At 52.3% G+C, this 18877-nt stretch overlaps 6 protein-coding genes across 6 annotated transcripts; 3 read left to right on the forward strand and 3 right to left on the reverse strand.

Moving 5' to 3' along the window:
- Positions 1–1442: 1442 nt before the first annotated feature.
- SLC25A13 (Calcium-binding mitochondrial carrier protein Aralar2) lies at positions 1443–3767 on the forward strand (the record flags this gene model as incomplete). The annotated part of the gene is made up of 3 exons (XM_032033703.1): positions 1443–1631; positions 1779–2969; positions 3033–3767. The coding sequence occupies 3 exons, from the start codon at positions 1443–1445 to the stop codon at positions 3765–3767; spliced, it is 2115 nt and encodes a 704-aa protein (XP_031887038.1).
- A 652-nt stretch (positions 3768–4419) lies between these two features.
- CGGC5_v003721 (Cystinosin-like protein) lies at positions 4420–5321 on the reverse strand (the record flags this gene model as incomplete). Its single annotated transcript, XM_032033702.1, has 2 exons — positions 4420–5102; positions 5168–5321. The coding sequence occupies 2 exons, from the start codon at positions 5319–5321 to the stop codon at positions 4420–4422; spliced, it is 837 nt and encodes a 278-aa protein (XP_031887037.1).
- A 3623-nt stretch (positions 5322–8944) lies between these two features.
- DUG3-0 (putative glutamine amidotransferase DUG3) lies at positions 8945–10517 on the reverse strand (the record flags this gene model as incomplete). Its single annotated transcript, XM_032033700.1, has 4 exons — positions 8945–9489; positions 9541–10285; positions 10356–10451; positions 10503–10517. The coding sequence occupies 4 exons, from the start codon at positions 10515–10517 to the stop codon at positions 8945–8947; spliced, it is 1401 nt and encodes a 466-aa protein (XP_031887043.1).
- A 1414-nt stretch (positions 10518–11931) lies between these two features.
- On the forward strand, positions 11932–14555 carry CGGC5_v003723 (Protein msp1; the record flags this gene model as incomplete). The annotated part of the gene is made up of 3 exons (XM_032033699.1): positions 11932–11986; positions 12043–14064; positions 14116–14555. The coding sequence occupies 3 exons, from the start codon at positions 11932–11934 to the stop codon at positions 14553–14555; spliced, it is 2517 nt and encodes an 838-aa protein (XP_031887046.1).
- A 350-nt stretch (positions 14556–14905) lies between these two features.
- zrg17 (putative zinc transporter zrg17) lies at positions 14906–16157 on the reverse strand (the record flags this gene model as incomplete). Its single annotated transcript, XM_066151168.1, has 3 exons — positions 14906–14940; positions 14990–15965; positions 16062–16157. 3 exons carry the CDS (start codon positions 16155–16157, stop codon positions 14906–14908), a joined length of 1107 nt encoding a protein of 368 aa, XP_066009452.1.
- Positions 16158–17378: 1221 nt separating this feature from the next.
- Positions 17379–18500, forward strand: CGGC5_v003725 (Uncharacterized protein; the record flags this gene model as incomplete). Its single annotated transcript, XM_032033697.1, has 1 exon — positions 17379–18500. The coding sequence occupies one exon, from the start codon at positions 17379–17381 to the stop codon at positions 18498–18500; it is 1122 nt and encodes a 373-aa protein (XP_031887040.1).
- Positions 18501–18877: the final 377 nt, after the last annotated feature.

Raw genomic sequence — 18877 nt, forward strand, 5'->3', positions numbered from 1 at the left:
TCGGGCTTCCTCCGTGGAGCATGTACACAGAAAGCAAGCTATGCCAGTGACTGTTTGTTGCGCAGGAGTCTGCGGCTTTCTGTCCGTTGTGCATGTTCCTTCTGACAAGGTAGATGGCTTGCTTCCGGTCGTGACATATGTCGAGGCACTTAACAAGTACGTGTAAACCGATCTCGAGGCTACTTGAGGTAAGTAAGGTCAAAATCAGGACCTGAAGGAGTATTGATTATTGGGGGGGAGAAGAAAAGAAAACGGCGGCAGGAAGGAGAAAAGAACGGCAGAGTGAAGCTGCAGTTCTGCACGCGCGCGCCGTCGAGGGCGGAAGCAAGACCGGCCTTGTCCGAGGCGGTCAGCCCGCCAATACAGGGTTGGTGGCAGTACTTTCTTTTGTGGTTCCCGATTCCTTCCTAACTACTCTATCTGGTGGCAGTACTTTAGAAGCGCGCGAACGCTGTACTATGCAGTAGGAAGCGGCATGTGTGCGCACATGTCGGCGGCGGCGTCTGTGGGTTTGTGCATGTGGCACTCCTGCCAGGCGTGCCAGGCCAGCTGGTCCACGAATGCCTAGGTCACCGCCAGCCGATGAATCCTTATCGTGGGTATCGCGGCACGCTAGGCGGGCATCAACTATGATCCGAAGCCTGTTCCTGACTCCCGCGTGGAGGTAGGGGGAAAAAAAATTACGCCAGAGGCTGGCGATTCCGAAAAACGGGCACCCGCATCTGAGGAATTGACTCAGGCCCCGCCGTCATCCCGCTGGTTTTGTCCATTGTGTCTGTCTCTTGTCTCTTGCGCCTTCTACAGCGTGTTCTGTGTCTCTGCCCAGTGTCTCTGATTGTTCTTCAGATGTACCTGGCATACCGTTCGTGCTAGGCTCGGTACATGTCAATACTCTGAATCCGTCTAATGCGTCCTCTAAACCGAGACCGCCTGACCATTCTGTAGCTTCCATGTTTCCTTTCGGAGTCCCTGCTGCGTGCGACCAAAGACCAAAGTGACCGGTTGCAATAGGAAGCTTCTCAAGTTGTGTGACCAACTTCCCCGGACGAGCCTCCCCAAATTTTTTTCCCACTGCATCTCCCCTATCCGCCCTCTACCTACCTTGCCTCCTAGATCTCAACTTGACTTCTTGCCCACTTTCCTTACCCTGACTGACCAACCTGTCCCTCTTTGTGTCCATTGAGTTCGTAATAGAAACGACCGATCCTGGAGCGCAACCTCTCCCCAGAGGCCCACGTCGGCTCCAGTGACTGGTAGAGACCAAATCTTATCGCGCCGCACCACCCTACCTTACCTCGCGCGATAACATCTGCTCAACCCACAACCCACACCCACCTTACCTCCTCTTCTCTTACCCAGGTTAAGGCAGGGTCCTCAGTTCTCAGACGATTTTCCTCGTGCCTACTGCATCACCTTCTTCTTGCGAATCCAATCTGTCCAAGATGAGCAAAGCAGCGGCCGTCAAGGAGGCCGTCAAGGAGAGTCTCCTTGGCGCTGAAGAGCCCGTCCAGTTGTCCGCCCAGACCAAAGCCAGATTCGTCGCCAATGCTGTCAAGGACGAGGCATCAGGGGAGCTCTTAATGGGCCCTGAGAAGTTTATTAACGCTGTTGCGCCTACTGACGAGGACTATGTGAGCTTTCCCCTTCTCCTGATCTTCTCCACCTTGAATGCTGTCCCTTCGCGGAATTCCATTTCATGAAGTTGGACGAGAAGCTGTCTCCGATATTCCTCCGATACACCACGCGATCGTTCGCTAACTCCATCGCCCACCGCATAGCACAAAATCAAGCGTGAACAGTACGGCATTCTCTTTGGCGTCGCCGACCGCAAGGGTGCAGGCAAAATAACTCTTTCCGAATGGGCCGCCTTCGAGAACCTGTTGATGAAGCCCGACGCCGAGTACGAGATCGCTTTTCGCCTTTTCGACGTCGACAGAACCGGCAACGTCAAGTACGAAGACTTTCGAAAGCTCTACGAGCTGAACAAGGGACCCGACAGTATTCCCTTTGACTGGGAGTGCGAGTGGGCCAAACTGTACATTGGCAGCAAGAAGAAGCGTCACCACATGGACTACCCCCAATTCTCCCAAATGCTGCGCGGTCTCCAGGGCGAGAGAATTCGCCAGGCCTTCCAGCAATTCGACCAGGACGGCGATGGCTTCATCGACCCCGAAGATTTTGAGCGCATCATCCGCGAAACCTCTAAGCACAAGCTGTCTGACCACTTGCTCGAGAACCTATCGACCCTGTGCAACATTTCCCTCGGCAGCAAGGTCTCGTATGCCAATGTGCGCGCTTTCCAGAACATGATTAAGGAGATTGATCTCGTCGAGCTCATTGTGCGCCGTGCTTGTGCTAAGAGCCCGGATGGCAAGATTACCAGGACAGAGTTCCTGAACCAAGCCGCCAAGATCACTCGGTTCTCCCTCTTCACTCCCATGGAGGCCGACATTCTTTTCCACTTCGCCAGCCTCGACGAGCCCTCGGGTCGTCTCGGACTTGCCGATTTCGCCAAGGTACTTGATCCCTCATGGAGAAACGCCCTATCCGAGGTCGACGATGCGGCTCAGAAAGCAATTGCCAAGGGCGCCTCAGCAAGCAAGGCGCTTCTTGGTCGGGTCCTCGAATCCGGCTACAACTTCGGCCTTGGCAGTTTGGCCGGCGCCTTCGGTGCCTTCATGGTGTATCCCATCGATCTCGTGAAGACGCGCCTGCAAAACCAGCGAGGTGCCAGACCAGGCGAGAGGCTGTACAAGAACTCAATCGATTGCTTCCAGAAGGTATGGAGAAACGAGGGTTTGCGCGGTCTGTACTCCGGTGTTCTGCCTCAGCTTGTTGGTGTAGCACCCGAGAAGGCCATCAAGCTGACGGTGAACGACCTTGTTCGTGGCCACTTTACCAACAAGGAGGGCAACATTTGGTACGGCCATGAGATTCTTGCCGGTGGCGCTGCTGGAGGTTGCCAAGTTGTAAGTCTCCCCCATAAACGCACACATCTGGGTTCGCATCGGTCCTGACATGATTCCTTTTAGGTCTTTACCAACCCTCTGGAGATCGTCAAGATTCGACTCCAGGTTCAGGGCGAGGTCGCCAAGACTGTTGAAGGAGCCCCGAAGAGATCCGCGATGTGGATTGTCCGCAACTTGGGTCTCGTTGGTCTTTACAAGGGCGCTTCTGCATGTCTTCTGCGTGACGTTCCCTTCTCCGCCATCTACTTCCCAACCTACAGTCACCTGAAGAAGGACATGTTTGGAGAGTCGCCTACCAAGAAGCTGGGCGTCGTTCAGCTGCTTACTGCCGGCGCCATTGCCGGCATGCCGGCCGCCTACCTCACCACGCCTTGCGACGTCATCAAGACCCGTCTCCAGGTCGAAGCTCGCAAGGGTGAGGCCACATACACCGGTCTCCGTCACGCAGCCAAGACCATCTGGAAGGAAGAAGGCTTCCGTGCTTTCTTCAAGGGTGGTCCCGCCAGAATCTTCCGCTCATCTCCCCAGTTTGGTTTCACCTTGGCCGCGTACGAGGTTCTGCAGAGCGTCATCCCTTACCCCGGCTCGTCAGACTCTATGAAGGTTCACACTGGTGTTGGGGAAGCTGTGTCCACGTTGAGGGAGAAGATGGACACCAGCCCCTTTGCGCGCAGCCGCAACGCCCTGAAGATTATCCTCGATATCGACGAGGACTTTGGTAAGGTTAAGGTGCCCAGCCAGGAGTCTTGGAAGAAGCTTCCTGCGTTCATGCAGACCAACGAAAACGGCTCTTCATGAGCGGCCTCGACCGAAATTCTGGACCTAAAATTCAAATGATCAGACAGTGCACGGCCTAAGAAAGAGCAGGCAGGTGTGTCTGGCTGAAAGGAAGGATTAGTCACATATCGCATATACGGCCGGGGAAAAAAGTTCTAGAGCATAAAGCAAGACCAGAACAGAGACGACTCTAGAGCGGAGAAAAGTTGGGAGGCACCTTGCGAGACTGCATATTCCCCCGACGGCGTTCAGGGGCAGGCATACAAAGGGACATCGGCATTTGTTTTTCTTTCTTCCTTTCCTTCCTGTCCTGTGCAGTCCTTCTGGACGTTGTTTGCAAGTGGTTGGTATACTCGCGTTTCTTGTTGAGCTTCGCTGCGCCTGGCATACCGTGGTTGGAGACAAGGCTACAGTAGAGGTAGACTTCTAGACTTCTTCCAGAGGAGCGTGTTTAGACTGTTTCGTATTTTGTCTAGATATGTATGAAATATTTACTACTGCTCACAGATGTGTTCCGGTAGCACAATATGCATGCTCCAAGCTTCGCAGGCTGTCCGGCACATTCAGCAAGAACGCAGGGGTTTGTACTCAGAAATAGGTATCGTTCTATTCTCTTAAGTAATCAAGATATGCCGAATAGCAGTCAGTATAAAGTCGTACCAAAAGCAAGTGTCTAGTCTAGTCGTTGGTGTTCTTCATCGTCTGCACGAAGAAGGGAATCCCTCTCCTCGGCCTTACCATCTGAGCCGCGGTACAGTATATAGTGTTGAGTCATGAAAACTAGGTCGTAAACCATGGACACGTTGCCCAGGGCGAACTTGACGGGGTTACCAGTGATGCCGGACCAGTCGCCCTGCAAATACGAGTCGATGGCCTGCTGGGCGCAGGACAACAGGCCACCAGAGAAGTCAAGCAGAATCTGCCAAATCGACCAACCCTTGGTCGACTTGTTTCTGTAGTTGGTGATGACTTGCGGGGTATACTTGATCAACGTGATAACCAGCTTGACGTAAGAGATGGCATACACCACATCGAGAGCACACCAGCTCGTCCGCGGGTCACCGTCGCTAGGGGCCCCGGCGACGATGAATGCGACGAGGATAACGCCCACGACGCAACCAAATGCGATGCCCGTGATGAAGCGGCTGGGCTTGGTGCCCGCGGCAGGGGAGAACCCCCAGAGACTTGGAAGATACTGGCTGGTTGTTATGCAGGAGAGGAGAAGGGCGTGAGCGGCGAAGGTGATATCGTTGAAGGCGACGGTCGGGGTAAGGCCATGGTTGCGTGCGGCGTACTGGGAGCGGACGACGGGAGAATAGTAGAGGCAGGAGTTAGAGACGAGGTATGCCAGAAAGCCTGAAGATCACGGATTAGCCACCCTGTCGCGTTGCGCCAGAGCTCTTGAGGAGCCTGCAACGTACCGAGGCAATTGATGAGAGGAAAGTCGACTGTCGTGCCAGCCGTGGTTTTTCTTGTGAAGTTCAGAAGAGGCTGCGGATAAAAGGATCCGGACCAGCAGAGGAAGTAGATCCAGCCAAATACGGCAGACAGGAAAGGGAGGAATTCGAACGCCATTCTCAGGGTCGCGTGACAATTGGCTGTGGGCTTTCCAGTTCACCTGATCATTCGAAGTAGAGTCGCGATGCGTTTCCCAAGCCCTTCAAGTCAGCCAGCCAACCTGCAAGTCCTGAAATCGAAGGGGTGTGTGAAAGAACGGGATGGGTGGTGATCAAAAGGAATGAACGGCCAAAAAGCAAATGGGATGTGTTGCGCGAACAATTGCGACATGGGACCTAGAGTCTCGATAGGGATTAGCTTCGTCGCTGCTTCATCGACCGCAGGTCCGAGCAGGGACCCGAGCTTATTGTGCATTGAAAACTCAGTGGCCGTTCCTGGCCGCTGCCCGTTAGAGCAGCGGCTCTCATGACCAGGAGGCCGGTAACGAGGTCGCCTTGATAGGCCGATCGCGCCCAGACAAGCTCCAGTGTCTTCCCGGGGCGTATACTCCACTGAGGGGCGCCTGAATTCGGGGATCAAGGTGGAGCAGATTTCTGTGTTGTCACCGCGGGGTGTGATGTCGCCATTGTAACGCGCCCTCACCCCTTGTCGGAGCCTCTCCTGCCTTTATCCTTTTCCTCCTTTCTTTGTGATTTGCATCGTCAGGTTGTTGGATGCGATGAGATTTTGAAGTAGAGGAGCCGGGAACGTCAAGTCTTGTAGCTCAGAGCTCGAGCAATGCCTCAATTGCCTGAAGAATTTGTCGTTTCGCACCGAGAATAGGCCTCGAATGTAGTCTGCTCATTGAAAACACGAGGACGTTGAACAAGTCAAATTAGACTCGGTCATTGCCTCCCAACAAACTCAATCTTCAGACTGTCTGTCGGCCTCGGAGCTCATCAGCTGTTCCAGCCAACGTGTGTAGTCCTCGAAGCCGAACGTGCTCCCGTAAATTCTCACGGCCTTGACACTCCGAACTCCTTCGAACAGTTGTAGTGTGCCGTGATCTGCTCCGAGGAACATTGACTGCCGGACCTCCACAACAAGCTCGTCTGCACCGCTGAAAGCAGCCGTGACTGCCTCGGCGTCGTAGGCCGGGTCACAGTCAAGGCGAACCTGAATGTGGAACCGCCGGATACGAGGAAGCACCCCTCGTTCCTTGACCGGCGGATACCATGGTCGGAGCCGTGGGAAAGAAGCGAGCAGGGCACCGTGGGCAAGGAAGATGTTCTTGGTGTAGAGAATAGGCGAGGCTTCGGCGTGTGTTTGCCGGCTGACGGCAAGGATGGCAGGATGTAGCCTTTCGGCGGGTCTGGTATTCGGCGCGAGTCTATCAGGCGGAGGGTGGATAAGAAGTTGGCTGTATATTTCAAGACGAATCTCAAGAGGAAGATCTAAGAATGTGCATGATGGAGGCATCGTTGATGATTTGCGGAGGGGAAATCGTAGTGCTGTGCGATGCCTGGTTCAAATAAACAACAGGAACCAGAAAATCAACCTGCGGAATATGCCAGGTTAGGGTCACAAAATGAAAGACGCTGGTTCCAGGCGTAGATAAGATACCGGGTGACAGGAGCAGTGGCAGATCGACAATCCGCCGATAAGGGTGCTAATTTGTCCAAAGTTTTGACCTGGCTTTGCCAATCATGCATCCGTTCAGGTGAACCTGTCACTGCATAGCTGGATGTCCGAGCCAGCGAACAAGCACCGAAAGAAGGCGTCTACTGGCACAAGGGAATTTGGACAGCGATATGCTTGGCCTCTTCCTTTTGAGGATTGGCCATTAGGGGGGGCCGGCAAGTTTGTGGGGCGAATTCGGAGGTGCCCAAGTGGGTGCAAAAAAAGAGCGCATACTCTTCCCACCTCCACCACCCACACCACCTACCCAGCTATTTTTTCCCCCATCCATACCACTACTAATAGGCCACCTAAAGTTAGATACGCTAAAAAAAGCCTGCCTTTGCAGCATATATGAATTTCTTAAATATGAGGGCCTTCTATATAAAAAACGTAATCTTTTTAGGTTTTTCAAGGTCTCTAAATGCACTAGTTATAAAGTACTAATAGGTACTACTAACTATAACTATATATTCTAGAACAACCTAAATATTAAAGAAACCTATAGCTATAAGTATAAAATTAATAATAATAACCTTAACTTTATTAAGGCTTTATATAATAATAAAAGCTTTAAGGTAAAAGCTATCCTATTTAACTATATACCTATGAAAGTAGATACTAAGTAATAACCTTAAGGCTAAATAGTATAGAAAGCTTTAAAGAAATATAAGATATATAAAGAGGTTACTTAGATAGTAAATTATATTAATAATAACCTTATTAAACACTACTTTAAGTATATAAAGAAGGCTTTTATAAAACAGCTAGAGCCTAAGTTATAAAATAAAGTAGTTTAGTCTAATAAGTACTATTTTAGCTTCTCTAACTAGGGTAGGGTTTATATAGCTTATAAAGAAGGTACTTATAATACTCCTTCTAATCTCTAAGAATAATATAAACTAGTTAAATAAATCTAAAAAGAAGCTTCTCTACTACTAAGGTACTATAAGGTATAGCTTTAAGTTGAAGCTATATTAATATAAGATACTTATAAATAATGATAATAAGATAACTTAAGCTATATATATTGATAAGATCTTTAAACTATACATTAAGTAGTAGATTAAAGAGGCTTATAATAAAGGTAAGCACTTTATTCTTAAGGAGGATAATAATAATAGCTACAGCCTTAGTACTTATAACCTTACATAGGTATATGTAAGGGGCTGGCCCCTAGGCTTGTTCAACGTAGAGGTGCCGTCGATTGACTATTCTAAGCTGAAGAAGGAAGAAAGGACTTTACAGGGATAGGCACCTAACAGCGGTGAAGCAGGCCGGGTTAGGCGGCGTACTGCGGCAGAATAGTGGGTCCAACGGAGCCGGATCTCGGTAACTGCTCCGGCGAAGCCGGAGATATCAATCCGGGCTCTAGCCCGTGACAGTATAAAAGCAAAAAATAGGCTTAGATTACTTTTTTAACTATACCTAAAGCCTTAATCTCTCACCTATTAAAAACATATAGCTAAAGCTAAAGGAGTAGCTTTATTAATAAGCCTATTAAGACCTAAAAACTATAAAAAAGATTATAGAAGATACCTAAAATAACCTTAAACCCTATATAATTAATTATTAGTATAGATTAATACCCCAGCATTTATAAGATATAGTTAGATTAAACAGCAAATATATAGTATAGTAGTTATAATGATGCGAAAGTAGTGGTAGTAGTGGTAGTAGTAGCATAGTAATAAAAAGTATGCGCTCTTTTTTTGCACTCGCATAGCGCCACCCCATTCAGTTGCTTGATCTGACGGACAAAAGCCCGGCGTTCAATGCCAATCCAGACGACAGCGAGCTATTGCATGGAGTATCACTCGGTAGGCAGCTCGACTTTTCTGTTATTCAGTTACAGGGCTAAGGTGCCGAGACGTATGGGACATGCAGATTCAACGCCCTTTCTATGACACCGGTTGTATTTTCATTTTTCTTTTCCCAGTAAGACAAGAACGCCCGCTTGTAATCCATGAATATTGTTTTGTACACATGCGCAATCAACGAGCTTCCTCAGTTGTGCTTGCCGAGGGGCCAAAATGTCCAAGACCACCAAAAAAGTGTCTTGACCTTAACGCTTAGCCGGCCCTTTAGCTCATAGTCAATTCGGGAAAGAATCTCGACAACTTGTTAGGATGGCCGAACTCAGTCCTGCTGTGGTTCTGGTCGTCGGGTGCTAACGAATCCGTGTCGCTGTCAATATTGGGCTGTACTTCTGGTGCAGCTCTCTTGACTTTTATGTTGCCTTGCACAAGGGGGCGGGATGTGCTGGTCTGCCCGCTCGATATGGTCACAATTGATCTTGAATCGGCTGGTGTTGACACTTCGTGAAGTGTACTGGGTGGCCTCGACTTAACGGCGAAGGATTGATCGGGTGTGTGGCTACGAGAAACACCGAATGGAATTATTGGTCCCAAAGTCTTCTTGGAAGCCTCGGGAGTTGGCAGGGGGGTCGCGGCTGGGCTAAGAAGAGACGAAATCTTCTCATTCGCAATCAAACCCTTCGTCTGAACAAACGCGCTGGACCTGACGTGGTATGGGCTTCGGTCGTAGTACTTGTCAATGATCGGATGAACCATGACAGTTTGGTTGTGGATAGTCAGAATGGAGTTGGTCGGAACGTTCACCCAATTTTCTGCTGCAATGTCAGTTGATTCCTTTGAGCTTCTAGTAGTCTGAAGTATACCTCTCTCGAACGTCAACGGCTCACTCGCAACCAGAACGATGTCGGCACCTTTGTCTCGGCGCTCCATCTGGTAGTTTCGATCATTAACAGCCGAGGTTCGCGTTCCCCATTCGGTGCCTGATGAGTAGTACAGACTGGCTGCCTCATCTGTTGCACTGCTTATATATCGAGTGCAGATGATGCTCTTGCCGTCGGTAACGGCAAAGTTGAGCAAACTTCGGGTGTCCACATTCTCCGACTGGATTGTGCTCTCCGGAATTTCGTCAATGAGCTCGTTGATCAGCGCAATAGTCTTCAGTAGAGCCTTTCGGAGCACTGTAGGACCGAATCCATTCGGAGGTTGGGAGCTGGGGTCGTGACCCATCCTCTCGAGGGTGTCGAGGAATAGGGCGAAGGCCCATTCGCTGTCTGTACCACCCTGAACCCCCAAATACCATTTATCGGCCAATCTTTGACCCAACCTTCTCTTGATGTACTTCCAGCCCCCGAGTCCCCCATTATGCATCCACATCAAGCTTCCGTGACAAAACGGGTGGCAGTTGTCTTCGCTCAAGGATCCTTCGGTGGTTGCTCGGACGTGGGCAAATATTAGCTGTGAAGCAGTCTTCGAGGCAATACGGTGAAGATTGGTGCAGTTCCAGGCGGGTATCGTGGAGGTGAAGAGACACGGCGCATGTCCAAGTTTTGGGTCGGTGTAGAAGCCAATTCCGAACCCATCGGCGTTGTTCTGGCCCCGTCTTGTGTCCTATTAGATCGGATAATGAGATTAGATATGTTCGCTACAGACGCTTTGGTACGAACGGAGTCAAACTCACCAGTCTTAGCCTCGAATCGAAGGACTGCTTCAAAATGGAATGGGTGGGATCGAGAATAAGCTTGGAGAGAAGAATCTCATCGCTTCCACGGTACACCTAGGCACAATTAGCATTATGCAGACTCTAGAAAGCTATGCGAAGAAGTACCAAGAATCGGCACATGGTGGCTGGCGTGCAAATTTAGGTGCGATGCCTGAGCTCAGAGATGTTCGGAGAGATCGATACGGCCAGGACGCGCAACGGTGGCGGGAGGGATGCGGACCGTCGTGGAACGACGACGAGGAAGCAAATAAGTAGAGAACGAAGTGTGGCAGCGGAATGGAAGATAAGCGGAGGGAAGACCCAGTCAAATATATTCTGTCTGATGAGCTATGGCGCGATCAGAAACCCCAGGGCAGTGACGCAAGTTGATAGGGATATGATCTGTAGCCCACAGGATACTGTCCCAAGTCTTGGTAGAGAGTCGGGCTTCTTGTTGGGAACACAGCGTAGGGGATTGTCCTGGCCAGCTGATCTGGGCGGGCGGCAGCTGAGCGTCCGTGCTGATGGGGGAAAAGAAACAGCAATTTGGGGGAATGGACAATGCCGATGGCGCCTTCGGCTTGGCTCAAGCGTTCCTGATCTTCAGGGTGGTCTCATCCTCGTCAGTCGGGCTTGCAGATGGAGAAAGTACGTTGTTGCAGTGAGTCATTTGGTCTGGGTCCGAAAAGCCAGAGTCGAGCAGTCGGGATGGCCACGGCGCCACGGGGCTCTTTAATCTAACGTCCAACGGCGACCTACGGAAACCTACTCAGCTGGTGATCGGAGGAGCTTCGGGGCGGGTGCGTCCCCGTCTACAAGCATGGAAAGTACACCGTGGGCATGCCTGTCTGAGGTACGTGATGATGCGATAAGCCTTTAAAGGAGTGCTAACAGCCCCTCCAGCATGCATCAAAGGGGGACAGACACTAAAATAGATAGCCAGCTACAAAGGTCGAGGAGAGGTCAAGCCCGCTCAAGTAGATACATGGCGAATTTAGTAGGCAAGGTACCTTCGTCAATGTGTTCCCCACCATTGCAAATGGGCTCTTCATGCAACTCGGTGTTGAGTGCAATTGCAACCCGCGAGAACCCGCTCTGTGAATACACGCCACTCTTTCGTGACAAGTCAACGGGTTTCTAGTTCCCCTCGTCTCCTCGACGACGCACAACTCCCCCACCGGAGACGAGATCACAACCACTCAATCCTGAAGAACCCGGCTTTGCCTTCAGCAACCCTTCATTTCAATCATTATCGCATGCGAACAATCCGTCACCGACTTTCCATCATCGGGCCTCGTGCTTTGCCGGCAGCATGAGCGGACGCCTTCTTTCTGCAGGGCTTTTGCCCACGACGCGACGCGCCCCTGCTCAAGCCGTTCGCCATTTTCATCGGCTTCCTGTGGGTGGCCTTCAACGGGCCGACGCTGCTGTCCGGGCGACTCGACGCCGCATGTGGTTCCCGGGAAACGCTTTCCACAATGCTGTAATCGTCCGAAATGCCTCCTTTGCCCGATTCTTGCCAAAGTTGGTGGTCAAATTTGCCAGGATTCCTGCCATGTTCGGAGGGCTGGCTGTTGGAACACTCGCCTGGGTACAGTACCAAGCCAACCGTAAGATTAACCTCCCCTTCATGTTCCCAACTATCAACTGACGTTGCCGTTATCAGAGCTCACCACCAACGCGTGGGACTTCGTCGCCAAGACGGCAGATGGGGTGTCGGATACTGCAATAACCATCTTCGGTGGCGCAAAGGACATAGCGGATCAAACAAGGCGCGGATGGGAAAGCACCAAAGAACAGTTCGAAACGCCAGAATGGCTGCAAAAGGTGTTGAGACTCCACGAGGAGATTGGGACAGGAAAAGGCGGACATGAAGGACCGGGTGGGGAGCCTCCCAAACAGAGCAGAGCTGGCGCTGCTGCGGTTGTTGGAGCTTCGGCCGCGGCATATGGCTACGAACAGTCCGACGACGACCCCCGAGACCCCGACGAGATAGCCAAGGACGATCAGATGATGGTCTTGACGAAGAAGATGATCGAGATTCGGGGCATGCTTCAGCAAGTTGGACAGTCAAGCACTCTAACTCTGCCCTCTATTGTGGTCATCGGCTCCCAGTCCTCGGGCAAGAGTTCGGTTCTGGAAGCACTCGTCGGTCACGAATTTTTGCCGAAGGGGTCCAACATGGTTACCCGTCGGCCGATTGAGCTGACTTTGGTCAACACCCCTGATTCAAAGGCAGAATACGGCGAGTTTCCGGACTTAGGCCTCAGACGCATCACAGACTTCTCTTCTATTCAGAGAACGTTGACCGAACTCAATCTGGCCGTCCCAGACAGCCAGTGCGTGTCGGATGACCCCATTCACCTCACAATCTATTCTCCGAATGTTCCAGACCTCTCTCTCATCGACCTGCCGGGCTACATCCAAGTCGTGGGGCAAGGTCAGCCGCTTGAGCTCAAGCAGAAAATCTCGGAGCTTTGCGATAAGTATATTCAGCCTCCAAATGTTATCCTGGCCATTTCTGCCGCAGATGTGGATCTCGCAAACTCAACAGCCCTGCGTGCAAGCCGTCGTGTGGATCCTAGGGGCGAGAGGACGATTGGAGTAGTCACCAAGATGGACCTAGTTGATGCTACTCGAGGCTCTGCTATCCTTAGTGACAAACAGTACCCCCTCAGGCTTGGCTATGTTGGTGTCGTCTCAAGAGTTCCCCAGACGGGTGGTTTGTTCAAGCGATCCGGCAGCATCCAATCGGCCATTGCCAAGAATGAGAGCGCATTCTTTTCTAACCACCCGCTTGAGTTCGGCGAAGGATCCGGAGTCAACGTTGGAACGATCAATTTGCGCAAGAAGCTCATGACTGTCCTTGAACAAACAATGTCCGCCAGCCTTCAGACCACGAGCGACGCCATCAGGCAAGAGCTCGAAGAGGCAACTTATGAGTTCAAGGTTCAGTACAATGATCGCCCACTTTCGGCCGAGTCCTACTTGGCGGAAAGCCTCGATGGGTTCAAGCATTCTTTCAAGAAATTCACAGAGGAGTTTGGCCGCCCTGAAATGCATGAGTTGCTGAAGCAGGAGTTGGATCAGAAGGTTCTTGACCTACTCGCAGCCAGATACTGGAACAAGCCCATCCAGGACTTATCTCCTGCCCGACCCGACCTAGACAACCTTGCAGATCTTCCCAAGGCCGACCCAAATTCACTGTACTGGCACAGGCAGCTCGATGCGTCTACGTCCTCCCTGACAAAGCTTGGAGTGGGAAGGTTGGCAACCACTGTGGTTGCTTCATCTATTCAGTCTCACATTGACGCCCTGATCAAGAGCTCGACGTTCAGCAGCCACCCCTTTGCCCGGGAGGCTATCATGGATGCTGCGTCGACCATTCTTAACGAGAGGTTCTACAGTACCAGCGACCAGGTCGAGAACTGTATCAAACCTTACAAGTTCGAAATCGACATTGATGAGAGAGAGTGGACCCAGGGTCGGGACCACTCGGCTGTGGTGCTGAAGAAGGAGCTTCAAGATTGTGAAGGCGCTCTAAAGGGCATCGAAGACACTGTCGGCGGCCGAAGGAAGCTTAGAGAGGTTATGAACTTCGTGGACCGTGCCCGAAAAGGCGATGTTGTTGTTGAAGGGGATGGACGAAGCGGTGCTGGAGGCTTCAGTGCGGCTCTTCTTGCAAGAGGTGAGTTCCATATGTAAGAAATCATCGGAAAACACTGTTAACATCGACCAGGACGCGAGGCTGTGTTCCTCAGGGACCGCGCAGACATCATCAAGATGCGCCTGCTGGCCGTCAAGTCTAAACAATGCGCAAACCTGAAGAACAAGTACTACTGCCCCGAGGTGTTCCTTGATGCGGCAGCTACCAAGCTGGCTTCGACCGCAGTGCTCTTCCTTAACGTGGAGCTCCTCTCAGAGTTTTACTACAACTTTCCCCGGGAGCTTGACCTTCGCCTTGGCAGACACCTTTCAGACGCCGAGATTGAGAAGTTTGCCAAGGAGGATCCCAAGATCAGGAGACACCTCGAGGTCATCCGTCGCAAAGAGCTCCTCGAGTTGGTTCTTGAGAAGATGGAAAGTTTGCGGCAGCTCGAGGGCCGTGAGCGAGAGCGGCAGCAGGGCGGCAGACCCAGCAAAGACGACAAGCAGAGGGGACGCTGGGGGCTATTTTGAGGACAATTCCCTCAGGTCTGTAACGTGTTATGACTTGGACGCAAAAAGGAGTTGCGGTGTTGAAAGATAGCCTTCTGGGACGAACTGGTCCGTCGTGTTCCAGGCCTGTTCTATTCACAAGTCTTTGGTATTTTGTACACAACGGTATATAGCAAGAAGGACGGATACCCTCCTCGACTCGACCTCCTGAAAGAAATAGATTTTCACTCTCGACTCTTTTCCCGCAACCTGACGAATATCTACGCATTGAGATGCCCATCCAATAGAACGCCCGATGAACTAAACACGCCCGTCACTGTCCAAACTTCATCCAGTTGCGTCAATGCTCGTCTGCAGAGTAACCTCCCATCTCAGACTCGTGCCCCGACCGTATCCTTCGCCCAGCCTGTTCTGTATCAGAGTTGATATCCGGCTGCGTAGCTTGCTAATCGTACCCTCATCACAACCCTTGGCCACGCAAATCTTGAGGTTAGCCATGCACAATCCGTAGTGCACCTGCCAGAACTGCGCGTCTTCGATGCGTGTGACGCCAGGTTCTGCCTCAATCTCCCGCACCACTGAGGTCACGCCCTCATTGCCTCCATTACCGCCGTACGACATCAGCAGCATCATAGCCTGGGCCATGGCCAGTTTGGCGCCGAACAGGAACATGGATGCCGCAATGGCCGCACACAGCGTCCGGTCGAGCCAAATATATGTCTTGATGGACAGGAGGGGAAGCAGAAGCAGCAAGCTGGAAAAGAAGACGGTAAGGAAGTGAAAGATGTTCGAAAAGTGGGTAGGAAGTCCGGCGAGCCATGATACTCGCATGATTCTAGCAATGCGCGCGTGATTCTTTAGACCATACGCGGAGATGGCCGTGCTAGCAATCGCGGCGAAGGCGGCCCAGTCTACCTCGCCGGCTGACACACGTTCATGAGCATGTTCATGATGCGGCTCGTGTCCGCCCTTTGTTTCGAGCCAGTGCTTAAGATTGTGTGATACGAGATCGAAGCCGCCAAACAGCAGGAAAATCGACATTGCAAAACCGGCGAGAACCTCGGCCCTTTCAAGACCGAAGGGGTGGCGGATGCTGCTACGGCGCCAGACTTCGAAGTTACCGAGTACCTCAACGGCGACACACACGGCAGCACTCCCGGCGTCGAAGAAGACCAAGTGGGATAGAGCCATCATGGCCAGCGAGCCTTCAGAGATGAAGAACAGCCAGGACGCGACGGCCAAGTGGCACAGGCTCCAATAGAGCCGGGCGCGCTGGTCGCGAGACATGCTCTTCCATGCTTCGCGAACGGTCGGGACGGGAAGGGACGCAGGTAGAACGGGGGGCGGACGTTGAGGAGGCTCTTGGAAGATCTGGTGTTGTGTCGATATCGAACTGTGCTTGTATCGATGGCCGCGGCGCTGGCCGATATTCTGCGAGAGGCCGGTGTCAGTGGTCGAGTAAAGATGCGAAGATGACGAGGCGCGCATCATGATGAGCGATATCTCTCCGCGCGAAGCTGAACATACCGACTTGACAGGCGAGGTCGAGATGACCTGCGTCTGAAAGTTGAAGGGGCTCGGGACGGTAGAGCCCCCAGCGGAAGGAGGGTCGTCTTCGGCCATTGCTGCAGCGTCCGGACGAAGCAAACCGAGTTTCAGGTTCGGCGAGGGAGCCAAAAGACCGGATTTCGATGTCGTTGCTACGTGAGGGAGGCTGCTACGGTCGGAGGCCGCGTCGTTGTCAAAGTCGACCGTCCGACGGGCGTCGTCACCAGCGATGTTTATAGATGGACAGGCGATTTGGGAAGGTGGAAGGACGAGATGGGGTGCACTGCTATCGCTGTTGACGTTGCCGTTTTCGGGACTCGGTGGGGTGGCAGGTCGTCTTGGAGGGGTGGACAAGCGTGCAGATGCAGGGCTGGAAGCCATGGGCCCGTCTTGCCGGCGGTGTCGCCCGGCGCTTGGCTGTTCAATAGCGAAGGATGGCAGCCAGGAACAGTGGGAGCATAAACAGGGTCAATGGCGGCGGCTTCCGATAGTCGCCAGCATTTATGGTATGGGGAGGCGGGAAGGGAGACGAAAGAGACTGAGTGTGCGTGTGTGGGTGGGTGTCGTGTGTCGTGTGTCGTGTGTCGTGCGAAGTCTGTCAGGCAAGAGACACAAGGATGAGATGGGACGAGACGAGCAATCATTTACATAGAACCGCCCAGCGCCTCAACATTAGGGGGACTGTGATGGAGATTTTGCTGTACCTTACGGAAGGGGGAAAAGGCTTCAACCTATCTACCTTATACACATGAGGGACGACCCAGACAGCTTCCCCCACACTTCAGCTTCAGCCGTTTTTGGGGCCACTCTGCCAGGGACACGGCACTCTCTTCAGATTAGTACTCCGCTGATTGCATGTGATGCGTATTAGAGTTATTTCCCTTAGATACATGGGAGATTTGAGAGATCGTGGCTGCTCCAACACCCACTTTCCGCCATGGGCAGACAGGTCACTGGACCGCGTATTCGCGGCCCTTGTCTAGGCAGGGACCTGGCTAGGTAACTTGGCGATCCAACAAACCACCTCGCTTCAGTTCAAGATGCAGCTAGGCTCTGTACAGCCAGAAGGCCTTTTTCTCTCTCTCTCTTGTCTTTCTCGCCGGTCTTTCGTTGACCGCACAACAGTGAAAAGAGAAGCATGTAGCTTGGCAGCGAACTGAACTCCGACTCGAAAACAGTCTCAGCCTCCCGTCCCATCTTTGTCTTCCGCCCCCAATTCCGACCAATACTCTCCACTCTCTCTACCGGGGCCAGCCTTGTGCGATAAGGGATTATCGCAGTTGAATGCAACACACAATGGAGCGAACTGCGTCCGCTGCTGCCGCCGCCGATGATTACGACGACGACGGCGACGGCGAAGTCATTTCTGTAGATGTGACAAAGTCAACATCACCAACGGCTGGTCTGCCTGTCCATCCCCAGTCGCAAACCCAGCTCCCGAATAATCCACATCGACGTACGGTGTCTGGCGCCAGTATACTTTCCAAGCTCCCCTTTATGCGCTCCCTCTCAGACGGGAAGCCACATCACGAAGCCGAGCAAGACGCAGCGCACTCGGCGTCGGCATCCATGTCAACCATTACTCAACAGAAGTCGAGAAGACGGAAAGGTTCCCTTAGGAAGGTTGCCCTTCTAGGAAGAGGTGCGCAGAGGGAGCGTAAGGAGGCGAAGCAGCTCACCATCGACACATCGCATAGTGTCTCTCGTGGGGTGGAAAACACGGAGCATCGACCCCAATCACCACCCACAAGTACGACTGCCACAACTGCAACGACAGCCGGGCACGATCCTCTTGGGCTCAATATTTCGGACCTCACCCCTCGTCCTTCCATGGACGGCTACGCGAGTAGGTCGAGTCTGGCCGAGTCTTCCGTTTCCTCGACAAGCCCTCCTCAGCCAAACGAGAACGAGTCGAGCATAACAAGTCCGACGATATCATACACATCTACCACGGACGAAGACGACGTTCTACATATCCCAAACCATATACCGTCACCTTTACGGCCAGACCTGTCGCTGTCGTCGGGCGCCGAATCGTACTTTGCGAGTCGGAGGCGTCGCTCCATCTTACAAGCCAAATCACCACTCTCGTACAGTGGTTTGTCAAGTACACCACTGCCGCCTGCTGATGCGGATTGGGACTATTCAGACACGGAATGGTGGGGATGGGTCGTCCTGATGGTCACGTGGATTGTCTTTGTGGTGGGAATGGGCTCGGTTCTGGGCATGTGGAGTTGGGCGTGGGATGTTGGGACGACGCCGTATGCCCCTCCGGAGCTTGAAGATGATCCAACGCTGCCCATCGTGGGCTACTATCCAGCCCTCATCATCCTGACCTGTATCATGGCATGGGTGTGGGTTGTTGTGGCCTGGGTCGGTATGAAATATTTCAGACATGCCAAGATTAGCGGCGATTAAACAGCCGCGCATTGCCTACCAGCATCTTGACAGCATTGATGATTGGTGTAGCAAGCATCGAATAGGGATGGAGGCTCAAATCTGAAGAAGCGTATCATTAAAAGCACACGTTCTGGTACGAAACCAGAAAATTCATAACCCAGCAAGCGTTGTCAGTAAGTCATGCTCATTGCAATTATCCTTCTAAGCAGCCTCAAGGGCAGTAGTGTCCACATATCGATCAGGAACAATCCTCCGCTCTGTACCGGGAAGCTCAAAGGACGTTAAAGCATGTCATCACAGAGGAATGGACGTCACGAAAAAAAGCCCCAAGCTTGCGGTGGCCCATTCGAAGGCGACGATGCCACTCAGGTGGTCTAGAGCTGCCGAGACTGGTT

This window comes from Colletotrichum fructicola (assembly GCF_000319635.2).
Source record: "Colletotrichum fructicola Nara gc5 chromosome Unknown KSG_Nara_v1_contig02, whole genome shotgun sequence".
Taxonomy (NCBI): domain Eukaryota; kingdom Fungi; phylum Ascomycota; class Sordariomycetes; order Glomerellales; family Glomerellaceae; genus Colletotrichum; species Colletotrichum fructicola.